Here is a 26,710-nt window from a genome sequence, read left to right as displayed (position 1 = left end):
GCCAGACGTGTGCAGAGCACAGTGCTATGGGCCACAGCAGAGATGTTGTGAGCATCAAGAGAATGGCACACAGACCAGGTCTGCTCGTGCTCTGCTTGATGCTGGATTCTACAGATAGCGTTGTGGCACATGACATTCCCAAAAAGGCACTCTGGAGTTCATTTGGTGATTTTCCTGAGATGCGTTGCTTTGTATTTTTCACCCAGCCTCTCCTTTGCTGCTCCCCAACCTCAGGGTCTGAATTAAGATAGCATTTATTATGTTACAGTGATTTATCGTATATTTAGCCTGCTTCCTGTGTTATGTACATGTACAGCATACATATATGTAAAAAGTTTTTCTATAGGTTGTAGAAAAGCTTGGCAGCTCGATGCTTAGGCTTTAGACCATCGCCTGGTTGTTGGAGAGATGTGAGTGCTGCTGGTTCGGTGGTACTGTGTCACCACAGCACAGTTCTGACCGCCCTCAGTCTGCTCACAGCCTCTGTTTGTGTCACAGTGCTCATGGAGTTACAGGGAGGGATGCTCAGTTGTGCTCACTGCATGCACAGATGGCTTTCGATTGCGACCTGGCTTTAGAATGAAGGTTTTGAAAGTTGAGTCTTAGGATTCGGGCTGTGTTTGCATGCACAGCAACCTAGCTTTTGCTGTTCTTAGGTTTGAGCTCGTCTCCTTTGTCTGTACAGAGCTGACTACCACAGCTCTGCACTGGTGCTGCTGGGTCAGAAAGCAAGGAACTGTTAATTATAGTTTTACAAACAGTGTTTTATCAGTGCTCTTATTCCCAGAATTTTTTTGGACATTCTTTTGTAACCAGTTCTGTGCAATCCGTATTGTCTGATTTTCGGAAGGCAGCTTTTTGTTTACTGGTTCTATGGACTTGGCAGAGCCGAATGACTCAGCGGTGCTTTTATCGACATGTGTGTGTGTGTGTGTGTGTACATTAAGTGCAACTTGCACGGGCTGCCATTTGTGCTACTTTTGAGCCTGATGCCCAACTTGCACTCTGCTTTCTGTTTACCAAAGCAAAAGAAGATGAGATATTACAGAACAGAGATATGTTTTGAATCAGGCTAGATACACAGTCACTAACGCAGAATTGCTTCAGAGATGATAAACAGCCATTAGTCAGCTGCTTAAATCTCAGCTTCTGTGAAGGCCAGGAGTTGCACAAACGTTGCACTGTTGCACTGTGTGGCCCATTGCACTCTGCCTGGCCAGCTGCCTGCTCTGCTCCCATCAGCTCTTCCTGGGCTTGGGGTACCAGCAGCACTCAGACCTTCCCTTCCCCTGGCTGCCCAGGGCCGGTCCCCATTGGGGCTTTGCTTGAAGGCCCTGCAGTCGGTCGGGTTCTGCTCCTCCTCCCTTGCTGGCAGCTGAGCTGGTTGCATTCCCACAGGGCGGTGAGGGGCAGAGCTGGGCCCTCTTCCCAGCCCTCCTCCTCACTGCCCCCAGCAGAGTGCAGCTCTCTGTTGGCTCAGCTCAGAGCAGAGGGGCCATGCTGCACTTTCAGTTTTTGCGGACCACCATTGCCACAGCTTTGGTAGTAACAAAAATCTGCATGGAGATAGAATGGATTCCCAGACTCGGGGTGATGTCTGCATCTACAGCAGATGGAAACAAATGACAGGCCGACCCATTTCATAACATTTCTTTTAACCTTCTGCCCAGAAACGGTCATACTTCTACACGAGGAAAACTGCTGAGCCCTGTTGTGGAATGTGTTTGAATTACCCAATTGCAATGCTGTTCGATGCCCTTTGACACAACCCAGAGGGCTCAGCAGAAGTTCTTCCAAGCAGCCGGACGGCGCACACCGGCAGCCCCGTGTCAGGTGCTCTGAGCAGCTGCCTGCAGCACAGCGCCCTGCACGGACCCAAAGCGTGCGAGGTGAGCGCGTGGCTTCAGCTGCCAGCACGGCGCCGCCGCTGGATGCAGGGCTGTGCAGCTCCAGGAGCCCCGGCTGCCCGGTGCTGCAGTGAGCAGCCCTGCCGTGCCTCAGAAGGAACGGGTCGTGTTTGCATTTGGAAAAGGTGGGGTTTCTGGACTTGTGCCTTACGTGGTTTTTAGCAGATCTAAATAGCTTGTATTTCTTGCTCTTATTCTTAGGATTTTTCTCTTACTCTTAGGATGTTGCACCTCAAGGAAGGTGTGTGTGCTTTGTGTTGGCTGAGGGTTTCCTATGCTGCTTCCCAGCAGCGCAGTTACGTTTCTGTTGCAGGCATTGGCTCTTGGAGGGCAGAAAAAGGAGAACTGAAAGATGCTAGCAGCTCCAGAGGAAATGGAGCCATTTCATAACCAAATCCTTCTCTTATACTGGGATTCAATTTCATTTCTTTGTTGAGATTCTAATATTGAATAGAAAATGTTTCGGAAGAGGTAACACTGAGTTTCAATGTTATTCTCCTGATGCTGCAGTTTGGGGCCTCTGCTTCCATGTGGTGACTGAGGCACTCACCCTAAGGGAGTTCCCTGGAGAAAACTGAAGGCTCTTTTGCTGTAAGCCAAGTGCTGACATCTGCCACCCCACTGGTCCTGAGGGAAGGATGGAGAAACTTAGATTTGGAACTTGAAGACGCCATTTAACTAATTGTTGTCTTTACTTCTCAGGCAGAGAATGAATCTACCCTGTATGTATGAACAATGCAAACATATGCTGATGGTTGCCCGCGAGCTGTCACGGCTTCAAGTCTCATATGAAGAGTATCTCTGCATGAAAACATTGCTTCTCCTCTCTACAAGTAGGTAAACATTTAAACACCTGTGTGAGCAATGCGAGCTTACCTTGTCAGTGCCATGAAGTGTGTGCAGCGTGGCACGGTGTGAGGTGTCTGATCACAAATAGCTCTCGCAGTGCTCAGTTTGCTGCCTGACCACAGGGGGTGACTGAGAAGTTCTGCTCAGCAGGTATGGGATGTTTGTGCCATGGCAGTGCAGACTGCATGCAGACCTTTGCAGCTCCAGCAGAGCCCTAAGCCACAGACTGGCTGAGCAGTTAGCACCCAAAGAAGTGGCCGAAGCTCTGATTTAAGCCCCAAAAATATTTGAAAAAAAAAATCAGAGAGCAAGGTCTGATCCAGTGAAATTATTTCCTCCCAAAAAAAGTGACTGAACTCTCCTAAAAGTTATTGCCAAATGCAACTGCTGCTTTCTGCATTTGCATCTAGAAAATACGTAGTGGATTTATGATAGATATGATAAGGTAGATGTATATAATATGCTGCACAGTGGCTTTATGTGTCTTTCAACGAGATGAACTGTAATTGGAACAACTCACATCTTAATCATGTTCTGTTTTCTGTATTGCATGGAATGTCAAAGGATAGCACCAAAACAGTCCTTTTCTGGACTACATACAACAATGCTAACATGAAGCATTGTGTAAATGATTTTACAGTGTAATTTCTACTCTGTATTATTATTCCTTTCTACCTAATGATTTTTTTTCTCTCTTCACACACTGTTGTTGTAACTCCCTGACAAGCTTCAATTTTAACCCTGGCTCAGTGCAGTGCAGACTGAGAATAGCTGGGGAGATGCAGCAGGGATGTGCATGTGCACAAGGGGAGGTGTGAGCAGTGGGGGCTGTGAGCGATGCCAGCCCTGTTCTCAGCCCTTCAGGGGTCCCCAGGCCAGCTGTCCCATGTGCAGAGGTGCTCCTGAAAAGAAATCATCACTGCCACAGCTCCACACTGCTGCGGTTTGTAAAGGCTGCAAACTTTGCTCAAATGGGAGATTTGAATCTAAAACCTCTCCTGAAAATTCCTGACGTGTTTTGGGCGGAAGGGAGGCCAACTTTCCTACAGGATCTGGAAATTTCCTGATGGGAATTTCCATGTCAGGAGTGGGAAGGAGGCCGCCGCAGTAGAATTGAGCCCATTCACGAGCGATGTGTGACAGGCGCTGGCCCGCAGAATCCTTCTTTGTTGTCCCTCCCTGAAAGACAATACGCTCTCACATTGCTCTTGGAGCCCGCCTGCTGTGCAAGTGGTACGCTGTGGCACTTCTGAGAGCTGAAGGGCTGAAATGTGCATCGTTTTGTTCATCTGTGGCTTCACAATTATAATTCCTGGTTACTGCGTTCCCGGGGTCTTTTCTAAGAGAAGAGGAAGAAGAGGGGGGAAGCGGAGCCCCGGGGGCCAGAGCACCCATTGCACATGGCTGTCACACACAGACCTTCTCCTTACACACGATGGGCACGGCTGAAGGCAGCATCACGATGCCATCTCCTGCATGGGCCAGGCAGGCTGTGGCACCGCAGGTCCCCGAAGGGGCTGTGTTGTGGGGGCCTCCTTTCACCCTGACCTCTTTTCCTTTCTGTCTGCTCTGTCTGTGCTCCGTCCCCCTGTAGTTCTTGTCATTTGCTTCAGTGCAGGGACAAAAGGCTGCACCTCATGGGTAGGGCCACGTGTGTCCATCTGCCTGCTGCACCACACTCGGCCTTGGGAAGGGCCTTCCTACCAGCTGCGCGGGGTGCCGGCCCCCCTCCATCCTCATCCCTCCTTGTTCCTGGGTTGCCTGTAGTTGTGTGTGATCTTCTCTTGGCCAGCAGCCCTGTGCTGTATGTTGAACCAGTTGTCTGTCTCAGCTTCCTCTCCTCTTCCTTCTCTCTGAGCTCTCGTTTCTTTTCGTAATTGAAAATTGTGTCCTTCTAGTTGTTTTTGCATAACTCATGTAAGATTGCCCAACTAATAGCGCAGTTCATAGATGTATAACCTAGATGTGTGTCGCGTTCCAGTTCCTAAGGAAGGCCTGAAGAGCCAGACTTTGTTCGAAGAAATTCGCATGACATACATAAAAGAGCTGGGAAAGGCCATCGTGAAAAGAGAAGGGAACTCGAGCCAGAACTGGCAGCGGTTCTATCAGCTGACGAAGCTGTTGGACTCTATGCATGATGTAAGTCCTGAAGGGCTCCGGGATGTGGCTGTGCACTGCTCTGCCCTCAGCTTCGCTTCGGGGCCAAGTGCTGTGGGCTGGGAGGTGGTATGCGATGTCTATGAAGGACCAGGTGGAAGAGATGAGCTTTCTGCTCTCAGAGCACCTTTCCAATGGACTCTGTGGCAGTTAGATTTTTAATTAATGTGTATTTCAGTCTCCGGTTTTTAAAAATGGTATTGCTTTGGAACTGAGGAACTGTGACCCCGAATGCGCGGAGCTGCCAGGCTGTGGCTCAGCTGGACAGGGCGAGGGAGATTGCAAGACCTCAGTTTTCCTTTCCCTGTTAGTTTACCTGGAAAGATTTTATTTAGATTATCCGTGTTTCTGTGATTTGTACGCTAAGATTAGAGCTGATGCAGCGTGCCTTCGGTGTCTGTGAAGAGCTGGCACCATCTCCTCCTAGATCTGCGTGAGGATGGCGCGGATGGGAGCGGCGGTGAGGCTGAGCTGAGGGCGGCCGCTGGCAGAGCAGGGCTCAGCAGGGACGGCTGGGGAAGCGGCGCTGCTGTGAGCAGTGGTGTGAAAGTTTCTCTCTGCTTTGTCCCCCGTAGGTGGTTGAAAATCTTCTGAGCTTTTGCTTCCAGACGTTTTTGGATAAATCCATGAGTATTGAGTTCCCAGAAATGTTGGCAGAAATCATCAGCAACCAGATACCAAAATACTCAAATGGAAATATAAAGAAGCTCTTATTTCATCAGAAGTGACTGCCTTAATACAAAAGGGTTGCCTTAAGAAAACGTCAAATGATAGCTTTTTTCTTTTTTTCTTTTCTTTTTCTTTTTCTTTTTTTTTTTTTTTGTAAAGACAGAACCTACCAGACTTGTTCATTTTGTCCTTGCAGCGGTGTTTCTTTTGTAATTATGCACTACATGTGGTTTACAGAGGGCCAAGATTTAGGCGATAGAAGCAGCGGATTCCTCACATTTAATACTTAACTGGGGAGAAAGGAAAGAAGAATACATTTTGCTTGCCAGGAATTGTACTTCTCCCCCTGTGCGACACCAATGGATGCATCAAAACCACCGGTGACAAGATCTGAGGCTGTGTTACGAACATTCTGCTAATTAATTTCTGCAGTTGGCTGGAAACAATTTTATTTTTTTGTAATGCGTTTTTGTTTTTTTTTTTTTTTTTTTTTTTTTAAAGTTAAGGTAGCATTTTGGTTTATGCATGTAACCTGAAGAAAGTTTACAAGTGTATATCAGAAAAGGGAAGTTGTGCCTTTTATAGCTATTACTGTCTGGTTTTAGCAATTTCCTTTCACTTTATATACCGTGAACGAGGCTTGTTCATTTTTTCTTACATAATTTTTTTGTAATACTTCAAGATGCCTATTGTACAGCTGGTTTTTTAAGGCGGGGCAGCTCGTAGCTTTCCTAAATGACCTCTAGATGTTCATCCTTGAGTATATTCGTGTGGAAATGGGTTGGGTTTTCTAACCTGATAGCTTTCAACTGTCGAGGCGACCGTAAAATTTGGCATTTTTTAAGGGCCTGGGTGGGTGGGAGAACACTCTCAAATCTAATTTCAGTAGATGTGAATGAAACAAATACTTTTGGTATAATGTACAAAAGCGTTGGATATGCAGATTCATAGAGAATTAACACAGTCCTAACTGGATGTAAACGAGCAGGTTATTTTATATATTATAAAAACAAAAAGCCTGATTTTTGCATATAATGCAACAGCCATAACTACGAGAGTCACGGGCTGCGTTGATGCCAAGAAGATCAGTCCTGACCGCCCATCAGGAAACCTTCAGGAAAATATGCATAGCTTCAGAAAAGTTTACTTCTGCGCGGAGGACCTCGCGCCTTCCGCGCCCCGAACCCAGCGCCGCGCAGGACCCGCGGGAGGGCGGCCGTGGGGCAGAGCAGAGGCTGCCCCCCTCTGCGCCCGGCGCTTCGGCTCCGCTCTTCTGTGCCGCTGGGCTCCGGGCGCGCGGCCCCGGGGCGACGTCGGAGATGTTGGCTCCGCTGGCGCCGCCCGCACCTCGCACGCAGCGGCCGCAACCCGCGCGGCGCCGCCGCCTCTCGCCTCTGCTTCGCCCTTCTCCTCGGGAGCAGGAGAGCTCCGCTGCCGGCTTCGTGGTCCCGCAGGTGTACGTCCGCCCTTGTCTGTGTACGGCTGCGTCCCTTCCTATCGAGTGACTAGCGTGCCATAAATCTGCCATAGGTCTCGTGAATCTCTCCTCGTTGCCATGGGTAGCTGTATTTTGAGACGTTTAGAAGCTGTAGTAGCCTTTTCTACCTGCACCTTAACGATTTTCTGTGTCTCGAAATTGAAATATTTACCAAGCCACTCTAAAATTTGATTTGTACTGAAAGTGGCCCGATTATTTGTGTAATAGCGACGAGAAAAATCATCTGGGAAGATACAAAACCTAATATATTTTTGTATTTAGTTATAGTTTCCAGTATGTATAATCGGTATATTCGCTGATCTGAGAAAAGAAGGGAAGGGCTACTGCAGCTTTAAAAGCAATTTATTAATGACTGTAAAATAGCTTGTATAGTGTATAATAAGGATGATTTTTAGATGACAGATTGCTTTATCATGATACATGTAATTATATTTTTTGTAGGGGTCACGGATGTGCTGAATGGTAACCCGTGCCAGCCGTGCTTTGTCTGGAGGTAGTGCTGAAGGCACTGACATTCAGCATCCAAAGAAGTACTCTGTCAGAAAGAAACAAAAAGCAAACCTGTGTTCAGTGGCTGTTTCTAAGGTTGAATTTGCATTTCTCCAATCACTGTGTCAGAGCGCAAGTCGGACCTTGGGCGGAACGCTCCCCTCCGCGCCTCCGCCTGAGCGGATGGGCTCCCTTCGTAGACAGCCGCGCGCCGCAGCGAGAGCAGCTGGAAACATTGGGCAATAATATGCATCAGGTACCAGCAATATGTAAATACAGAGCGTAGGTTGTTCACAACACACCAGTTCCTTTCTGCCGTTCAGCAGAAGCTCGTTTCCGAGCGAGATAGGAAACTCGATTTTTCATCCTTTCTTAAACCTTTTTGAATGTTATACCTATGAAAGAAAAAGATGCTATATTCAGTACTTTGGAGTAAAATATCGTCTTTAATAAAAAGCAAAAGTTCTTCTCCTCTCTTTGAATGATCTGTACAAAACACGTACATTTTATGGCAGTTTTAGGTGCCCTTCAGCGCTTGGGGGCGGCTCTGGGCCCCTCAGCCCTGGGGATGCACGCTGCGGCGCTGCGCTCTGGCAGAGCTCTGCTGGAGATCCACCGTTGCAGCTCCGTGTGCAGGCGGTGCGTGCAGCCCTTCTGCAGAGTTGACGTGTGCAGATGTGCTTCTGCTCTCTTTGGTCTGGTTTTTTTGGCCTTTGCTTTTTTTCTTTTTTCTTCTTTCTCTGGTTTATTTCCCCCTCCTCCCCCCAGCAGAGAATTAACTACAGTGAATGTGAACAAATCGTTGTCGTCGCGAGAGAGGCGGTAACTGAGGAGAGGAAAGGAGAGGAGAGGCTGCCGCCCCTCTGCTCCGTGTGCCTGCAGGTTCCTTTCGGTTCGCGAGCGTAAGGAAAGAAGGCAGCTGTGGTGTTCGGAGGTGGCATCCACGCTGCACGCGCTGTTGAGTTTGAAGCGTCACGGTTACAAACGCGTCGTGTTTGGTGAGCAGTGAGGAGTACGCGTGGTGTGTGTCATAGTCCTGTAGCACTGGGCAGTATCTGCACTCTGGGTAAAGCAGGGAGAATGGCGACTTGTGTCCCTTCAGTGCCTTATCACGGTGCGTGCGTCCGCGCGGGGCGTCGCGCTCGGGGCTGCACGGGGCGACAGGAGCGGCCTTAAGGAGGGCAGCGGGGATGCGCCGGGGGCCGGTGCCGTGTTGGGCTTCAAAACGCCCTTGCCCTTTTTGCTACGACAGGTCAGGAATAGGAGGAAGTGCCTGGGTGAGGGTCAGCCCGCTCCCGCTCCGTAGCGCTGGGCGAGGGCTGGGGCCGCGGCTCTGGGGGAGCGCCGTCGGCGTGCCGCGGCCCGGCACCGCGCAGACCCTGCGGCTGCTTTCGGTGTCACATAGGAACCAAACGCTGGGGGAAGGAGCGGAGCCGCTCCCGAGGATGGGAGGCGTGGGTGCTGGGGAGGCTGAGCGCGAAACACCCCGCCTCCACCAAGCGCGGGACAGCTGCGTCGGCCGTGTGTCAGTACTCTATTTTGTATATTCAAAGAAAGATATATAACGGGGACAAATCCTATATCGTACCGGTGTATGGCATTATTACAAAAAAAAATCATTATTTTTATCACAGTAATTTTAAACAGCATAAAAAAATAAAATTAAACCAGTGACTCCTGTTTAAAAATGAAAGTTGTAGTTTTTTATTCATGCTGAATAATTCTGTAGTAACAAGTCTGTAGTTTTCACCGACTCAGTGAAATGTTGGACTGTAAAAGCTTGTGTGGAATTGTTGAGCATTTATTTTTTCATTTAAATTTGCTGTTCTGGTAATACAAAGCCACACATCTGTACAGAAGTTGCAGTAAATGTGAGCCATTTACAGCAATGCCGAGTAATGGACAGAAACCATACAATAAAATTCTGCTTTTTTCATTAAATGGCTCCAAAATGCCTCTGTGGAATTGTCGCCGTGTTCCTGGGTGGGTTCCCTCACGTTGTCACTGCGCTCCTCACACGCACACAGTATTTATAGGAAAGCTGATTGCTGCTGCAGTTCCCAAGTGAGAGAATTTCTGCTAATTGCGTTCGGAGGAGCGTTTTAGTTGGAAATCATGGCTTGCATTTTCCAGTCCTTGCCACTGAGGTTCTAACTCCCATTTTCGGGTTGGGAGCCCCAGTCGAAGCGGTCTGTGCCCCCGGGGCTGTGGGATGGGGCTGTGTCACCGCTGCTGCAGCTGTCAGTGCAGCACTCCGTCCCGCCGTCGCTCGGCGGAGCTGCGGGTGTGCTGCTCTCAGCACGGCCCCTCCTTTGCCCCATTGAATAGCAGTGTAAGGACAGCCGTGTAATAAAATCGGCTTTAATTGCAGCATAAAATGCCAGCTTCCCAGCAGGGCACGGTCGATGGGGATTGTTTGCCATCAGAACAAAGAGTTACATAAATTTGGCTTTGGTTCTTCCCATGCTTCACGTCTGTAGGCCGAGGGTTGGAGGCAACACGAGAGCGGGATTGACGGCAACGGCATTAATTTGTGTGACGGTGGTGAAAAGACCCTTTAAGGGACACACTGGATCCTAGGTGAAACAACTGCCTCCTGCCCACAGCACTGCAGCACGGCCTGCACTGCGCTGCCTGGCAGTGTGCAGCAGTCACCAGAGGTCCCTGAGTGCCACCAGAGGTCCCCGAGTGTCCCCTGTGTCGCACTGCGCTGCTCAGCTCCTCACCCAGAGGTGTCAGGATGGCTCCCAGCAGCGTGGGGCCGGGCGCGGTGCCACACTCATTGGGCATCCATCTCCATCTTCCAGGAAACCCAGATGGAACCCAGCGTGAGCCTGAGATCAGCGATGGCCTTGCTTTGTTTTGTACACGCTATCCCCATAAAACGACAGAATTTGAGAGCGGTTTGGACAAGATGCCATTAAATGCTGTTTTTATAGTGCTGACATTCGGGTGTCCCAGCCCTCAGCCCCCGGGGCATCGCCACCACTGGGCAGCGGCTCCTCCAGAACACATCTCAGAGCGAACCCAGGAGTGAGTGGGGATGTCCAGAGCACAGCCGAGTGGGAACCCCAGCACAAGGCATGGAGATGCTCAGACCTCCGGGTACAGGAAGGAACCTGCAGTCAGCAGGACCTGCGGAGGTCCATTCTCCTTCCGCTGCGCCGCCGGCTGTGGCACAGATCCACATTGTAATTAAGGATATTCCCTGAGGTCACCGCAGGGAGCTTTAAGTTTAAAAAATAACAAGTAAGTGGAACCCTTCTAATTATAGGCTCTGTTGGTTCAAGATTAAACCGCATGAATAGGGCGAGGAGAAACTGCTGACGCGGCATTTAACGCGGCCGCTAATTGCATCGCTAATGTGACGGGATGGGGCGATGCTTCCTGCGGGAGGGGCTTGGCTCTGCAGAAGTGCCCGTTGTGCCCGGCGAGGCGGAGGAGGGGAGGCTGAGCTGCCATGGCCCAGAGACAGACCCCGATCCCTGGGGCACCACGGGGCTGAGCTCTGCAGCGGCACGAGGTGTATTTGCACTTATCCATGCCGCCGCTGGATGTGCTGCTGCTCAGGGACGTGTTTGTATCTCATACATTAGCAGAGGAGCACATGTGTGCTCCTAAGCCCCACGCAGCGCTCCTGTGGCCGCACACCTGCACAGCCCATCCCTCCAAATCACAGCGGAGGTGAACCGGGAGGAGCAGGGTGTGCCGAGGGGATCGGGAGCTCTGCAAGGATCACATTGGTCCAATAAGCCATTAAGGAGCACTATCTGCCAAAACAATATGCCAGTAGTTTGTGTCCCTTGCCAGAAGTACAATGGTTTTGCCGCTTATCCTTTCCATGGCCTAATTCATGCTGCTCTACAAACACTGCTTTTCCCATCCTGTGGCCACCGCTCGCTTTTTGTGCAGCTGTGGCAGGGGGAAAAGTGCGCTCTGTGGACAGACTGCAGGGCCCTCCATGAGCAACGTGTGCTCAGAGCACCGTGAAGGGCTGGGCCCTCCCTGGTACCCACAGCTCTTCCCCCTTCCTGAGTGCGTCACCGAGTTTTAGAGCCCAGGTGCTATTTTCTGGGCATCTTTGTCTGAGGTTTAGGAGCAGAACTGCCTTCATTAGCAGAGGGAGCATTCATAATGGGAGATAGCAGGTGCTGCCTGGTGAGCTGCCAGCAGCTGTGCTGTATTACCACTGCTCTGTGGCATGTCTGGGGGTCCCAGCTCCACACACACAAGAGAGCTGAAACACCTGTTTTTTAGGGGAAAAAAAAAAAACAACAAAACAAAACCTATATACTTCTAACTTAAAAAATCAAATTAGCCCAAATGTACCAAGTATAATTGCTTTGAGGTTTCTGGTTCATTAGAATAATTAAAATACCGTTCATTTTCTAAGCAGAAGCTGTCCCTTCAGCACAGGTGACGCTCCTCTGTTAATTTGCCTTAAACCAACCCAGCTCAGGGGTTACAACACCAGGTGTGCTCAGCTCTGCCATCAGACCCCCCTGCCCCCTCCTCCAGCACTGGTATTGCAGCTGTGGAAGCGCCCTGAGAGAGGGGAACTGGGGAACCGTCACCATCCCAGAGGGCACACAGAGCTGTTCTGAGGGCTGCTGTTGCTTTCCTTGCTCTGCTGCCGTCCACTGCTCCGATGCGGGCCCAAGGATGAAGTGCTGCTGGGAAAGAAGAATGAATGGTAGGAAAAGCAAATCCCGTCCCATGCAGGAGGTGCCTCTGGGCTGCCCTGTGATGATGGGGGAGGGAGGCAGCATGGGCTGGAAATGCAGCACTGCCATCCGACGCCATCCCACAGTGGAAAGCAGCTCCCGTGCAGCCAGGGAAATCGGGTTCCCAGTCCTGAGCAGGAGCCCAGCTCTGCTCTCTGTGTGTTTCTGTGTCCTGCAGCCCGGGCACATTCGCAGACACACCGCATGCACAACCCATTCCAGGCAGCCCCGTCAGGGGATATTTCTGGTCTGTGGATTTTATTACTGAGTGCTATTCCAGGCCTGCTGTCATTTACCGTGAGCTGCTCCGCAGAGCATCAGAATCACAAGATTTGTGCTATTTCAATCATTCCTTTGGAGCAGCCCAGACAAGGAGCTGGGCTGGGGTGAGCTCCCAGAGCCAGGCAGTTTGGAGCTCAGAGGCAGAAGGCCATGGCTGTCACCTCTGGGATGTGGGACACAGAGACCCCCTGCACTGTCCTGTGGCAAAGGACAGTGCTGGTTTTCCAGCTCTGTACAGGGGCTGTCTAACGTGCTGCTCCCAATGGGCTTTGCATGGAGCACGCTCTGCCTTTGGTCATCCAACAATGAAATGCAGATTGCACGAAGCACTGTGTGTTACTGCCCCGTGTCCGTGAGCCCTCAGCTCCTGCAGCTCCTGCAGCCTCTTTCTGCAGTGCTGTGCCTTCCTGCTGGGCTCCTGGTGCTCTGCCTCTTCTGCTGTGAGCTGCGGGGCCTTAGGCTGAGCCTACAGCCCATGAGTGTGGTGGGGAAACCTGCACTGTGGGGCCAGAACTGCCCAGAGGCACCGAACCCACTGCAGCCCCACAGGGTTCCCATTCTGTCCCACTGCTGCCAGGAGCCATGCTGTGCCACGGGTGGAGCAGAACAAAGGGCAGTGACAACACTCATGCTGAGAGATGACCACCACCCCAGTGAGACAAAGGGAAAGCCCAGGGAGGGCCGGGACTTGCACAGATGCTCCTTGAGCTGCTTGGGTTTATGCTGTGAAAGCTCCCAGATACATCAGAGGAACTCCTCTGTGTCAGCAGAGCCATCAGCTGGCTGCAGCAGGAGCCCCTAACGAGCATCTCCATCCCATCCTCACTTACAGCCTCTTCCAGGCTGTCGGCAGAAGTGAAACTAAAATCAGAGCCATCATTCTTCTAAGGAAAATTCCAGTGCTACAGTTCACTGAACAAAGTGGCAGGCAGCCCCTGAAATAAATATAACAGAACTTCGCCGTCAGCATTAGAGCTCAGCCCTTTCCCACAGCAGAGGCGTTTCTCTCACCCTTCATGGCAGGCAGACACACAGCAGTGTGAGTTACAGCCCTGTGGTGCTACGATGTCCTGCAGCACGGCCACGGCTGCTCAGCACAGCTGCTCCACGCAGCCCCACGCAGCCCTGCAGACAGCAGCACGCAGCCTTGCAGCACCACACAGCCTCCCAGCACACCGTGGGACCAGCAGAGCTGCCTGCAGCTGGCACTGAGGACGCAGCCCCCAGCTCCCCATGTGTGCCACAGCAGCGAGCAGAGCACCAGGAGCTGCCGCCGCATGCAGCTGTAATTAGCTGTAATGGTCTGGGCTGCAATTCAGGCCCCCGAGCTCAGCAGAAGTCATCTAGAGACAAGACAATTACCAGGAGGATGTTTTGTCTGACTGCTGAGACAGATGGGAATCTGAAAAATTCATGGCCAGGGTCTGAAATTGTTGCTCTCCCTGAGTAACAGCAGCTCGAAATACCCACACCAGCCAGCCCTCCCCCAAGGAGCACAGGGCTGCAGCACGGCCCGGGCAGAGCCGGCTGCTCCCAGAGCAGAGGAGGAGCTGCATCGCTACTGCAGAACCCCACAGGACCAGTGACAACCCCATCCCCACTGCAGCAGCCCCTGGCAGTGCCTGGAGCATCCTCAGTGCGTGCCGCTCCTGCAGGCTACCCGACACCTCAGAAAATCACATGAATTAGCAAAAGAGGCTTTCTCAGTGATGCACACATCTAAAAATTAAGAGCTGCAGTTGTTGGGTGTGTTTTTTAGATCAGCAGCTTTGCTCCTTCCCAGAGGCTTCAGCCAGCCTGGCTTTTTCCTTCGTCCTAACTGTTCCCTTACTCTGTTACACAGCCTCACACCATTTAACCCCATCTGGGGCCCAGATGTGCTCGCTTTGTCCTTCCCCACACTTGGGGTCGGGGGGGCACCGCTGCCACTGCTTGGATGGGCAGGGATGGGAAGGGGGAAAGGATGGAATGAGAATGGGGAAGGGAGAAGCAGTGTCAAGAGAAGCAGAGCCACTGCCCTCGGGTCTGGCAGGGAAGGCAGCACCACCACAGCCCTGGAAAGTACTTAAAAAAATAGCCTGACTTTTCCTTGTCTTTTTTTTCTGAAGACAAAAGTCCACGAAGTTTAATTACTGTGAATGAACTTTAAAGAGGTCTGAAATTTCAGCTTCCCCTATTTCTCAGTGACACAGGGAAGCAAACAGAGAGGCCAAGGCCCAGGGCTGTCTGAGGATGTCGGTGTGTTTGCAACGTCTTTTTCCATCACCGGTTTCAAATGTCCTTCACTCCTCTCCTTACAGCTCCTCTAAAAATATCAAATAATATAGATCTTCCCCTCATTATATTTTAAGATTCTCTATTTATACATTAATTCTTTCAAAAATAAAAAGTGACACGTACATACAGCAATCCAGTCACTCAGAGGCTTTAAAATTATTACAAAAGGACAAAAAGACCCCATCCCACCACGCGCGCGGGTCTCTGCCCACGGGCTGGCTTTTCCTTCACCATTCTCTATCACAAAGTAGAACCATCTCCAGCTCCCCGCAGGTCCAGCTCTGCAGGGCCCCCCTCCCACCCTCCTCCTGGAAATGCACCCAAGGGTGAGAGGTGCGGCAGGGACCCGCGTCCTTCCCGAGGTGGGCACAGAGCTGCAGTTTGCTGTCCGGAGGCTGCAGGCCAGCTCCCCCAGCCAGGAGCATCCCATGGGCACACGTCCTTTACCTCACACAGGCAGCACCGTGCAGGTTGGCACAGCAGATGAGGGACAGCAGCGGTGGGAGCAGCACAGGAGGGGGCTGTGCCCTGCAGCGGGCAGCGGAGACACGGAGCAGCCAAAGGGAGCGCGATTTGTCGGATCGCCCTGCAGGAAGGAAACGCCGGCTGCACGCATTGCAGATGTTTACCTTGTGTAAACTTAGACCTAAAAACAAAAGGAAACAGTCAAAGGGGTTGGTCTGGGATGGCCGCCCGCCCTTGCCAGCCAGGCAGGGTGCAGGGGGGCTCGGTGCCGCTGCACTGCTGCAGAGCAGGGGGCTGCGGGCCGGCCGAGGGCTTCTGGCTGCTGAGGCTTCTCCTGCGCTGGGCAGAGCGTAGGTCGGCTCCGGGCCTGCGGCCGATGATGCTCCTTGCAGCTCACAAGCACTGCAGCAATGGGGACAGCGGTGCTGGTTCAGAGCAGTCTGCAGACATTCCCCCAGAGCTGCAGGCCGCTGCTTCGCTGCTGTCCTCGTGGCGGTGGGGGCTCCGGGCTGGGGACGCAGCGCTGCAACACTGTTGGCCATGGGGAGCCCTTCGCCCCCAGCGCACGCAGGGCCAAGCGGTGCATGGATACCAGGTGATGCTCAGCAGTCCCGCTCACGTGCCCAGCTATAGGAACTCCACGTAGTTCTCAGGGATGAGCCCAGTCTTCCCGTTGAGCGTCCCTTCCAGCCAGCCGGGCTCCTGCGATGGGTGCACTTGAGGAGAGAAGCAAGAGAAGTGCGTTACCGTGGGGCTCACCGCGTCCTCCAGCCCTGGGCCAAACCCTGCAGAAGCTCAGCTGAGCATGGCCCATTCCCATGGCCTGAGACACCCCAAAACTGCAGAGGTGATTCCATGTCCACATCCAGCTCACTGCTCCACAGAGCACTCAGGTTCCTCCACCCCGTCCTGCTACAGCCTCACTCAGTGCAGAACAGCAATTTTCTATTGACAGATCGCAACTGACACAAACCAGGAAAGATGGAACTGCTGTAAGTCCAAACATCTCTGTGCTTTGGAAAGGCCCAGTCTGCATCAGTTCAGCAGAGCCCGTCGCTGCTGGAGATGCTGTTGAGGGTGATTACAAATAAACACCTCTACCCTACATTTACTGACATTGGGTTTACAGAACCCCTTCACCATAAGACATTTCTAGGGTGCTCTTTCCAACCCACTTCCCCCAGCCAGCATGCAGCCCAGCTGCTCAGTGGCTGGGACATGCTGTAGACTTTTTCCTTTGAATAATCCACTGATTTTTATCTGGCAAACACAATGCATTCAAATCCAGCTTGCTCCCCTGCTAGCTGCTCAGATTCCCACGGGCCCTCAGAGGGGAGACTGCATTTATTTGTAGGATATCTGTGGTGCTGCTTAGGAAAAGCATTTCTTTAATTCACCTGTATTAATTTTCTTCCCCTCTCTGCTATGTTCTCGTACAGCAGGACAGGGCTGTGCGCGTGGGAGCAGCTTCTCAAATGACAGTGCTTAGCACATAAAAGCCAACAGCCACTTGGAGAACAGTAAAAAGTTTTTTCTTTACACTGGGATTATATCTAAAACAGAACTGCCTAATTCCATTGGGCACAGCCTCCTTCCCCTGATGCAGGAAACAGAGTCTATGCTCATTAACACAGTCTCCAAAAAGCGCAACTGATCATGGGCCACCTCTTCCAGCACTCGGTGTGCAGAGGGAAAAGGCCCTCATCACTTCTCCATCTCCTGCACCAAACAGTACGGCAGCTGCAGGGGGAATTGCTGTGCCAGAATTTGGAAGCTCACCTCTCCCATCCCCAGAGCAATCAAAGAACTTTGCTGAATGGTGATGTCCGCCAACCGCCCACTGCCTTTTGTCTTGGATCTCAGTGATGGGTCCGTGGGAGGGATGCAGTGGGGTCACAAAGCCTGCATACTGCAGTGACAGCCCCAGCTCTGCTCGTGGCCTCTGATCCTTCCCACCTGCCCCCACCTCACGTCTCCCTGAGGGTGAGCTCAGTCATGGCCTTGGAAAAGTCCTTTCCATGCCACAACAGGACTGGATGATGGGCTCTTCTCAGCACGGATATAAAGCATACGGCAGGATGCATCTGGATTGAATGGCAGGTTCAAGCACTGCTGCTTTTTTCTTTCATGGGATTTCTAGTGATGGAAATGGGATAGTCATTAGGCGTAGGACTGAAAGGAAACCCATGAATTCAGAATCCAGCTCTTCCCCGGGTCACAGGAGGAAAACCAGTAATTTGCAAAATACAGTGCTAAAACAAACAATGGCCAACTGGCGTTCACTGCAGCTGTGTTCATGTTCCCACTGACACCAGCCCTGCAGTTTCTCCCATGTACATGAAACGAGAGATGCTGTCAGGGAACAGGAGCCCCTGGCTGCCAAGCCGGGCCGTGCCAATCTGCTCAAAGGGGCCACGCTGTGGAATGGGGCAGCGAGCTTCAGCCCCCAGGACCCAGCCCAGCTGTGCCAGCATTCACTCACCATTGTCAAACACAGTGCCCGCTGTGAAGGAGAGCTCTGAGTCGTGTTCTGCTTTGCAGGCGTACAAAGCTCGGGCTTTCCGCAGTGGTGAGCTGCAAGGAGAAAGCGTTGATTGGCATAAAAATTAGCACCTGGGGAAGGGTGTCTTCAAACCTGAAAAACAGCTCAGTAAAGCCACGAGGGATTTGCTGCACTTCTTTAAAGGCTGTACCTGAGGACAAAAAAGATTTAGCAACCATTAGGTTTTACTGGGAAGAGTCAGTGTGCCCACACTGTGCCCAGCAGTGAGTTGGAGCTGAAAGGGATGGAAACAGAGGTGAATTTCAGGGAGCAGACGGAGGAGCCCAGCAGCACATTGCACTACCTGGAGCTGCCCACCCCCCGTCCCAGTGCCCCCCCGTGGCAGCAGACACAGCACAACCCCGCAGCCATGGCACAGTGCTGTGAGTGCCCCAGGACGGCCAGCACCACCCCCAGGGCATCAGCATTCTCTTTGGGGGCTTGAGGGGCTTTTCCCAAAGACCTGAAGTGATTCTGAATACATGTGCTCACCTCATGGCAAAAGCGGTTGCACACTCATAGAAACCACAAACCAGGAAAGCTGTGAACGGTTTTGGTTTTGCTGTCAGCACAGCCACGGGGCTGAGATTTTTCCTATCTGAATTCCAGCTGTATGACAAGCAGCAGCAAAACGCTTTACAAGCAAAGAACTTTTGATGATGCTGAGCCCCCCGCTCAGCAGAGGGTCCCTGACCACCTGGAGGCCTCTCATCTCACACAGTCAGGCAGAGGACATTTCTGGCTTACAACCTTGAGTTATTCACACTTCTCTTCCCAAAACTCCCCTCGGATTTGCATCCCCAGTGCAGCCGCTATGCGGTGCAGAGACCTGGAGACTGGTGACAGTCACTGTGTGATTACTGCCTCCAAGCATGGCACAACGCCAGCCAAGCACTCACAGGAGCTTCACCCAAGTGCCCTGTGCAGATTCGAGGACAATGAGCCCTGAGGAGGGCTGCTCAGATGTTATTACACCGCTGTCAGCCTTTGCACATGTGTACTGGGACACAAATAACGCTACCAACAGGCAGCATACACTGCTGTAGGAAGGGGAATGCTCAGGCTGTGCCTGCAATGAGTAGACAGGTCTGGCATGTCCCCACCACACCGTGCTGGGCCTGACCAACTTGCTCCAGTGATGCCCACACACCTGAGACATGGGCTAATGGCAGGCCAACATCTGTGCTGCACCATGCCCTTCACCCTCCCTACAGTGCAGCTAAGAAATGGAAAACGGCCAGAAAATGCGGTATTACTCCTGGTAGCAGCTGGGGTAGCACTGCGTTGCTTACCTGTTGTAGAGGCGAGTGCAGCAAGCTCCAGGGAAAGGAAATGGCTGAAAACACAAAGAACTCAGCACCAGTGGGACCTAACTGCCCCGGCCTGAGCCCCAGGGCTGCACATGGGGGCCCAGAGATGCACAGGGGGTGCCCATGGCTCTGCTGGGACAGGAGACGCCTGAAAGCTCCTCTCTTGCTGAATGCAGATAGCTGCACTGGGGGTTTTGAGCAGGATGCAAAGGGGGAAGGGAAGTGAAGTGGGGCAAACCAAGTAAATTAAACAGAAAATAGGGAGAGCAACAGAAAGCCAAGCAAATTGTGCAACAGACCTGATGGGGGATGAGTCGCTGGACGTAGAGGAGGTGGGCATAGGACTTGATGGCGCAGAGAACATGGGCCAGGACGGTGAGAGGGGTGACGTTGGGCTTGGATTCTGAGGGCTGCAAGACATAACCAGATACCTTATCAACGTGCAACCACAGAAACAAACAGCAACCGAGAGACAGGCAGACGACATCCGACGATAGCTGGTGCCTTGGGAATAGACTGAGCATGAGACACAGCCATGAAATGAAGTGCCAAGACCTTGGGAAACATTTCAAGGCCAGATCTGCATTCTTCCAGACAACAAGAGCTGGATTTTCCAGTTAACCCCTGCTCCATCACCCTGCTCCCGGCACCCATGGGCAGAGCTGTCAGGCTGCACGCTGCTGCTCCAGCACCTTACCTGCCGTGCCGTGGCTCACCCACAGAGCCGGCTGCATGGCTGCACAGGGATGGTTTCTAGGAGCATCTCCTCCTGCTGCCACGAGGCTGTTCCCTGGGCCATGCTGTGCAGTGCCTGTCGTTGCCTGTCTGCACATCCCAGTGGGTCCTGGCCGTGGAAGCCCAGGGGCTGACACTGCACCAAAGGCTGCACAGCCCCAAACCACCCCAGGCTGTGTGGGTCTCAGCCCCATGGGTGCCCTCATCAGCACCAGAACTGAGATGAGCAATGCTGAGGTGCAGGGAACCTGTTTTCTGCCACCAGGAACAGGAGTGAAGCAGCAGCAGGGCTCGTGCCCTGCCCACGCTCCAGCACTCCTGCAGCGCTCATTAAATCACAGTGCTGTAACGGTTTAATTGATTTTTTTCATATTTTACAGTGAGAAACACTCTTCCCCTCACCCACACTGCTCTTGACTATCAGCTCATTTCCTCGCTTTTCCTGTAAGTGACTGCTGTCATCTCAAGTCAAACTGAGTCACTGAACTAGGAAACGCATTCAGAAGTGAGAAGTGTTTCCTGCAAAACTGTCACACTGAGGTCGTTCTCCGGTTCTCTGAAAAGCAATTAGTGCAGCCAAACACCATTTTGCATCTGTTTCGTCTTCTGCCATCTCTAGGATTATCAACTCATCTGTATTCTCTAATTCAGCCTGTATGCTCTGTCCCTGGTAAAACACCAGAAAATCCTCTCGGCACTGAAAAGTCCCCATAAAAAAACCCCCAAGGTTCTGTAAAAGCACTGTGATTTCTGCTTTCTCTCTCTGCGAGGATGGCCCCTCCGTGCCACAGAGATGTACCAAGCAGCCCACGCCCTCAGGTGTTCCCCAGCCTCTACCAGCAGATGAACTCTGTAAAAATGAGCAATGGGTTCACCTATAACTGAGAGATGTGCCACTGAGAGATCACAGATCACAGCAGCATCAGTGCTCCAGCCCCCGGCTGCTGTTTCTGGAGGCCGGCACTGCACGTTTCATTACCTTAACACAGAAGGGCGTAGAACAAATGCTCTGTGCTGTATTTCCAGCCTCAGCCTCTAACATTTCAGAAAAACAACCAACCATCCCCAAAACCCAGGAGGGTCTCTGGGAAATATTTGTGACTCATCTTGAATGGATGATCCTCGTGGGTCCCTTCCAGCTCCGGATATTCTACAATCCTATGAATTTTGCATGTGATTGCAATTCTCTTCCCTTCAGTTCAGCTCAGGACTGAAGCAGCACACCCGGCACGGCTCAGCCCACGCTTTGTGCCACCCCACCAGCACCACAACCCCGGCTGCCCCCCAAGGTCAGACCCCACCAGGGGCTGCAGCCACCCCCACCGTGCCCCAGCACTCACAACAGAGAGGATAACACCGTGGATTTGGGCCAATTTCAAGGAAGAAAATGCCCATGCCATAAATATTCCCACTACAGCTGACGTCCAGAGGACACAAAAGAAGGTTAAATTTTTAGCCTGAATTAACCTGAAGTTCATATCTGCTTAAGGCCGAGCTCCTGGCACCTCTCCTCCCCACAGAAGCTGTGTTGCTGAGTCCAACAGACACCATGATTTCCCCACGTGGTTATGGGCAATGCCTTTATTTTTGCAGAGCTTTACATGAGCATAGGGCTGAAATACAGCAGTGCAGCACAACCTTCACCAAGCGCTGTAAAACTGCAGACTATTAAGAGAAATCCTCCAGATGTTCACCTCCTAGTTACCAATATTCAAAAGCAAATCCTTCTGCACTTTTCTACTAAAATTGCAAGAGGAGTATTTACCTGCGTTGGCTGCTCCTTAACAAACCTGAGAGACATTTGTACTTACCATAGCACAAATCTATTTCCAGCTTCAAACAGGAGGAGGTGCCACACGGAGCACCCAGCGATCCCCAGTCGCAGAGGTTAACCCTTAAGGCCCCACTTCTCCCTGCTGCCTTTTCCTCCCACCAGGTGCAGTTGGCTGGAAGAGTGTGACGGTGTTCTACCTTCCCTTAGCACAAGAACTGAGATAGCACATAGGGCACGTACATTTGTTTTGTTTTATCTGTGCACAAGCATGCTTCTGCCCTCTAATGGAGAGAGCACGTTAAATTCATTTGAAGACATGGAGAATGTGCTCCTGTGGGTGTTGGCACCTAGAACCCCTCGTGCACGGTTGGTGCTGCACGAGGAGCTGCAGTTTGGAAACCAAAGCCTGCTGGACATCATACCTGCATGCAGTGCCTGCTGGCTGCACATGGCTGAGTTACAGCACATCTGGAGCACAGCTGGCAGCTGCCAGGGTGGGTTTTGCCTGGGGCTGCAGCTGCGCCTCATCTCCCCACGGCTGCCATTCGTGCAGGCTCCTCCGTCCTGGTAATCCCACTGAGCTCTTCCCAGGGGTGCCAGCTATCAGCTCCACGCAGGGCTTTCCCTTCACCTCCAGCCCCTGCAGCAGTGAGATTCCGCCCCACTGAACACCTGCAGGCGACTCAGTGGCCAAAACACAGCCAAGCTGTGCCATGACAGCAAACAGAGTGGCAGAGTGCCTGCCCCACAGCACAGCCAGCAATGACCCTGCCAGGACACCCAGCTATGAGGCACTGGGACAAGAAAGTCCCCTTCTTGAGATGGGATCATTGTAAAAGAGTGCAGTGCTCGCAACCTGTAGGTCAGCTTCATCACTGCCACCCAACAGCTCAGCCTGCTGCACTGACTGTGGGGCACAGGAAAACTGCCTCTGTGATGCTGCCACAGAAAAGTCTTACAGCAAGAGCCTGGCTCTCCAGCCAGCCGCCAACTACGAAGCTATCCAAAATTTGGACTGGGGTTTTGGTATCTTTGGATTCCTAATGGCAAAGAAAACACTCTCCATGCCCACCAAGCAAGAGAGATACATTCATTAGTAACAGCACGCAGGTCTGTGAGGATGAAGACCATCCTGCTTCAATCAGGTTACTCCCAGAAGAGATGAACGTGGTGCTGTGAGCGGTTCCCTCCAGAAGAACAGAAGGTTTTGCAGGGCCCTCTGGGGCTGCCCTGCTGAGCAGACGATCTCTGAAGGCTCAGCTCCTTCCAGGGAAACCCCAGCGTTCAGTTCCACAGCTCCTGCTCAATGTCACCCCACTGAACCACGCCACAGCATGGGCTACGTCTGATCCCACCGGAGAAGTGAGCGCACTGATGAGAGCAATGAGGCCTCTGTGTTTTGGAACATGTCTTTTTTTTGTGTTTTGGTTTTGTTTTTTTTTTTTGTAAGATCCCATTTCCTTTCTCTTTCTCATGGGAATAGCAGCGGTGGTGACGGGCTTTTTGGAATTGCTGGCTGCTGCCTGTTGTCTGCAGAAAGCCAATGTCATCTGTTTTTTCCCTTCTTCTTACTCTTGAGGGCTTTGCAAGGGGCTCTTCCTGTTGGGTGCAGAGTGGGAAACAAAACAGAAAAGAAAAAAAAGCAAAAAAAGCTAAGAACCAAAAATACCAACAGCAGGAAACAAAGATGGGGTAAAACTCAGCGTCTTCCAAGCAGCTTTTCCCAAAGAGCAGCAGCCGAGGGAACTCCGTCAGTCAGCAGCCCAGAACACAGCAGGGCTTCGCCTTTCCTCCCAGATTGCCCATGGCCCTGGGCAGCACACAGGATGGGATGGGATGGGGACATAACCATCCAACCCTGCATCCTGGGAGCTGTGCTCCAAGCAGCCCTGCTGCCATCCCCGTCCTTCCAGGCACTGCTTTACCTTCCTGCAGCTGGATCTAAAAGCCCTCCTCACTCCTCCCCTCTCACAACACTTTTTCTCTGCTGTCTGCCTGCCCAGGCCACCCCTGGCATCTCCTGGCACAGCTGAGGCCCTTGCAGTGTGTGGGGCTGAGCAGTTCAGCACAGCAGGGCTCCACACAGCCTTTGTCACTTTGTTCTTTTGGCTGAGAGGACACCAGTTCCACTTAAAAACATTTACAATTTGTTTATTTTTGTGGAACTCGGGGCTATTTCTGGCACAGAACATCCAGCATCCATGAATGGGCACCATCTACTGATGAGCTGAAGCCCTTTGATGAAATCACCTCAATAAACACCCTGTTTCCATCCTGGCATTATCAATACTGACTGCTCTTAAACAAACCAAGAACCACCCACCCCTTTCCCTTCCCTTTTACTTCTCTAAAACAAAGCTGCTGAACATAAGGCTCTTCTCAAAGCCAAACAGACAGAAATATATAGCATTGCTCAACGCCAGGGCTCTTAAACTTGCTAACAGCAGGCCAGGGTTGCAGCCTGCTGATGGACATGGCTCTGCTACACGAAATGGGAGCCAGCCTTGGGCAGAGAAGCTGATGAAGTTCATGCAATGCTGCACAACTCAGCAACGCCCGGAGTGCAGGGTGGATGGGCACGAGCAAGCAGTCCCTGGGCTCCAGCTGCACTGGTGTTAGTGATGGCACCAAGCACGATCCTATACATTACCAAGATCCCACAGGCTTCCAGCTTGGTAGCATTCTTCCTCCATTTGGTACTTTAAATACAAGAAAAATTATGCAAAATCTCTCCTGTATTATTCTCTCAGGAGTTATCTTGCTGCATAAATCACTCAGGTGGAAAATAATGTCACGCTCAGGGAAATAAGCAGCATTGCTTAACCAAGCAGGTCCAAAGAGCTCAGCTTCTTCACACACCTCCAGCTATCAGCTCCTCTTCCCAGGTGAGCACAGCTGACGTGAGCTCCAGGGCAGCAACACGGAGGCGACCCTCTTTGCAGCCATCCAGATACCCAGCACATGGCTTTGTCCTCTCACTTTGCTGCTTGGCTTATTTCCCATACAGAGAACTCTAGATGCGCTTCAGTCATTTCATAAACTAGTCAGAAGCTTTTCCAGTTGAGTAAGAGGAGAGTGTGGGGAGAGTCCTGCCTCAGGGAGGAGAGCTGGTGGTTTCTGCCGTCCCACTTCATGCACGTTGCCATTTCCAACTACAGCCGGGTTATGCCGGATGCTTCGAAGCGAGGCAATGATGGTTTGGTGCAGCCTTCTGGCACAGAGCTTAGAAACTGGTGTTAATGATGAAGAAACGCTGAGTGATTAAAGCAAAGAGCCAGAGATGGGAGTGCTGGCAGCGTGAGGAGAGGAATCCCACGGGAAGGAGCCGTCCTCACCTGGGATGAGAGGCACAGAGCCTCTCGGCACAGAACACCCCGTTAGCACAGCCCCTCCACAACCCATCTCAGCACATCGCCAGGAAGTTACCGACCTGCTGCAGGGAGCAGGGGCAGCAGGGTCCCCGGGACCAGCCTGCCCAGCCCCACTGCTCGCTCCCATGCTGTGCACCTGTATGTGTGTGCACACAGCACATTCTGCTCCACTAACAGCCGCCCCATGCTGAGATACGCATCCTCCCCGCTCACATGGCTCTCAGCAGGCTGACAACCAACTCGGCAGACCCGATGTTGAATCGAGTGCATTCCACCCTTATTCAAGCTCTAAATTATTAATAGAAGAGTTGTAATGTGCCAGTAGGCAGTCGAGCAGCAGCCTGGGAGGGAGTGTTGGTAAATCAGGAGCCAGCATCGCAGTCACATCTTTTCCACCGCACCACTGCTTCTAATTCATGAGGCAATTCTGCCAGCCTGGCTGCATTAGTCACCAACAAATGGGATTCACAATTAAGGAGAACTTGACAGCCCTCCAGAAATCTCTCCTTTTGCTCTGGCATTGAATCCACCACCACCACCCTACGCTCCCCAGAAAGAAAAACCCTCCCATCTGCCCCCCAGCAACCACAAGGGACTCCTGCAGAATGGACACTGGAGCTACAAGATGCAGTTCTTGGGTCACACACAGCCTGTGTCCAGGGGGCCTCAAGCTCCCCACTGTGCTGAGCAGTAGAGGTGCTGGGCAGGAACTGCAGCCCCTCAGGGCCCAGGAGGAGCCCCAAGGAAGCAGTGCCATCCCGCAGGCAGCACAGCACCACTGCAGCACCAACACCATGAGCTGCCACTGCCAGCACCCTGGAGGCAGAAAGGCAGCACGGACCCTTCCTCTTTTTCAGTAATTTCTAGAAATATTCAGAAAAGCTATTTTCCACATTAAAAAAAAAAAAAACAACACTGCTTGCTAGTCATCATCCTTGCATAATCTGATAGAAGGCCACTTGTAGATTCAAATCCTATCACAAAACAAACCACATTTGTTTCAGTGTTCACCAGCTGGAACGCTGGGTTTCATTGCCATGCACACTCTGCTCATGCAGCACAGAGCACCAACACCTGCACACTAAGGCAGGCAGGCTGGGAAAAGCAGCAGGGATTATTTTGGCCTGTGGAAGTGATGGAGCGCAATGGATGAGCACAACACTATTCCTCATTTTCTGGATCTGCCTGACTTCTGTTCCTCAGTGCCTCATGTTTTACAAGTATTATGTAAACACGTTATACAGGGCGGATCAGAATACTGCACCCCAAAACTACACCTGTGAAATGATCCAACGTGATCATTTTTATATTAAAAAAAAGAGGGTTTTATCTGTTCTTCCCTTTTTTGCCCAAAAAACCCAGGCTTTGCCTGCACAGCTCTAACCAGTCAGCTCTGCTCTCCAGCTGCAGCACAGCTGGGTGCTACGCACGCTGCTGCCTGCCCACCGACAGCCTGGCTTCCTCACTGCTGCCCAGGCACAGATGCAGCCTCTTCTCCATTCCCATTAACCAAACACAGGCAATGTTAATGTGAACAATTCACAGAATCATAGAAGGGCTCAGGCTGCAAGAGACCTTAGAGACCACCCAGCACACCCCTGCTGCAGGCTGGGTGCCCCCAGCTCAGGCTGCCCCAGGCCCCCTCCAGCCTGGCCCAGGGC

General features: G+C 51.9%; 2 protein-coding genes and 1 long non-coding RNA gene across 5 annotated transcripts in view; 2 read left to right on the top strand and 1 right to left on the bottom strand.

Moving 5' to 3' along the window:
- Positions 1–5,735, top strand: part of NR3C1 (nuclear receptor subfamily 3 group C member 1) — a 51,379-nt gene extending 45,644 nt beyond the window's left edge. For both annotated transcript variants that reach the window (XM_042826226.1, XM_042826227.1), the window contains exons 7-9: positions 2,610–2,740; positions 4,738–4,895; positions 5,489–5,735. In XM_042826226.1, coding sequence (XP_042682160.1) covers positions 2,610–2,740; positions 4,738–4,895; positions 5,489–5,641 — 442 coding nt within the window. In that variant the 3' untranslated portion in view covers positions 5,642–5,735. The remainder of the gene's footprint in view (positions 1–2,609; positions 2,741–4,737; positions 4,896–5,488) is intronic.
- A 1,202-nt stretch (positions 5,736–6,937) lies between these two features.
- On the top strand, positions 6,938–9,510 carry LOC122164570. The gene is made up of 2 exons (XR_006170251.1): positions 6,938–7,825; positions 8,338–9,510. It is a non-coding gene; the product is annotated as an uncharacterized LOC122164570 (long non-coding RNA).
- Positions 9,511–14,914: 5,404 nt separating this feature from the next.
- ARHGAP26 (Rho GTPase activating protein 26) overlaps positions 14,915–26,710 on the bottom strand; it is a 98,954-nt gene continuing 87,158 nt past the window's right edge. The window contains exons 21-23 of one of the 2 annotated variants that reach the window (XM_042826679.1): positions 19,469–19,579; positions 17,800–17,891; positions 14,915–16,033 (exon numbers count right to left, since the gene is read on the bottom strand). In XM_042826679.1, the coding sequence (XP_042682613.1) occupies positions 15,945–16,033; positions 17,800–17,891; positions 19,469–19,579 (292 nt within the window). In that variant the 3' untranslated portion in view covers positions 14,915–15,944. Of the gene's footprint in view, positions 16,034–17,799; positions 17,892–19,468; positions 19,580–23,238; positions 23,278–26,710 lie in introns of those variants that run through there. The other variant, XM_042826680.1, reaches the window with a different exon arrangement.

This window comes from Centrocercus urophasianus, unplaced genomic scaffold (assembly GCF_019232065.1).
Source record: "Centrocercus urophasianus isolate 14NV4802_14NV808 unplaced genomic scaffold, USGS_Curo_1.0 seq_26, whole genome shotgun sequence".
Classification (NCBI taxonomy): Eukaryota; Metazoa; Chordata; class Aves; order Galliformes; family Phasianidae; genus Centrocercus; species Centrocercus urophasianus.
This window is presented reverse-complemented; position numbering and strand designations above follow the sequence as displayed.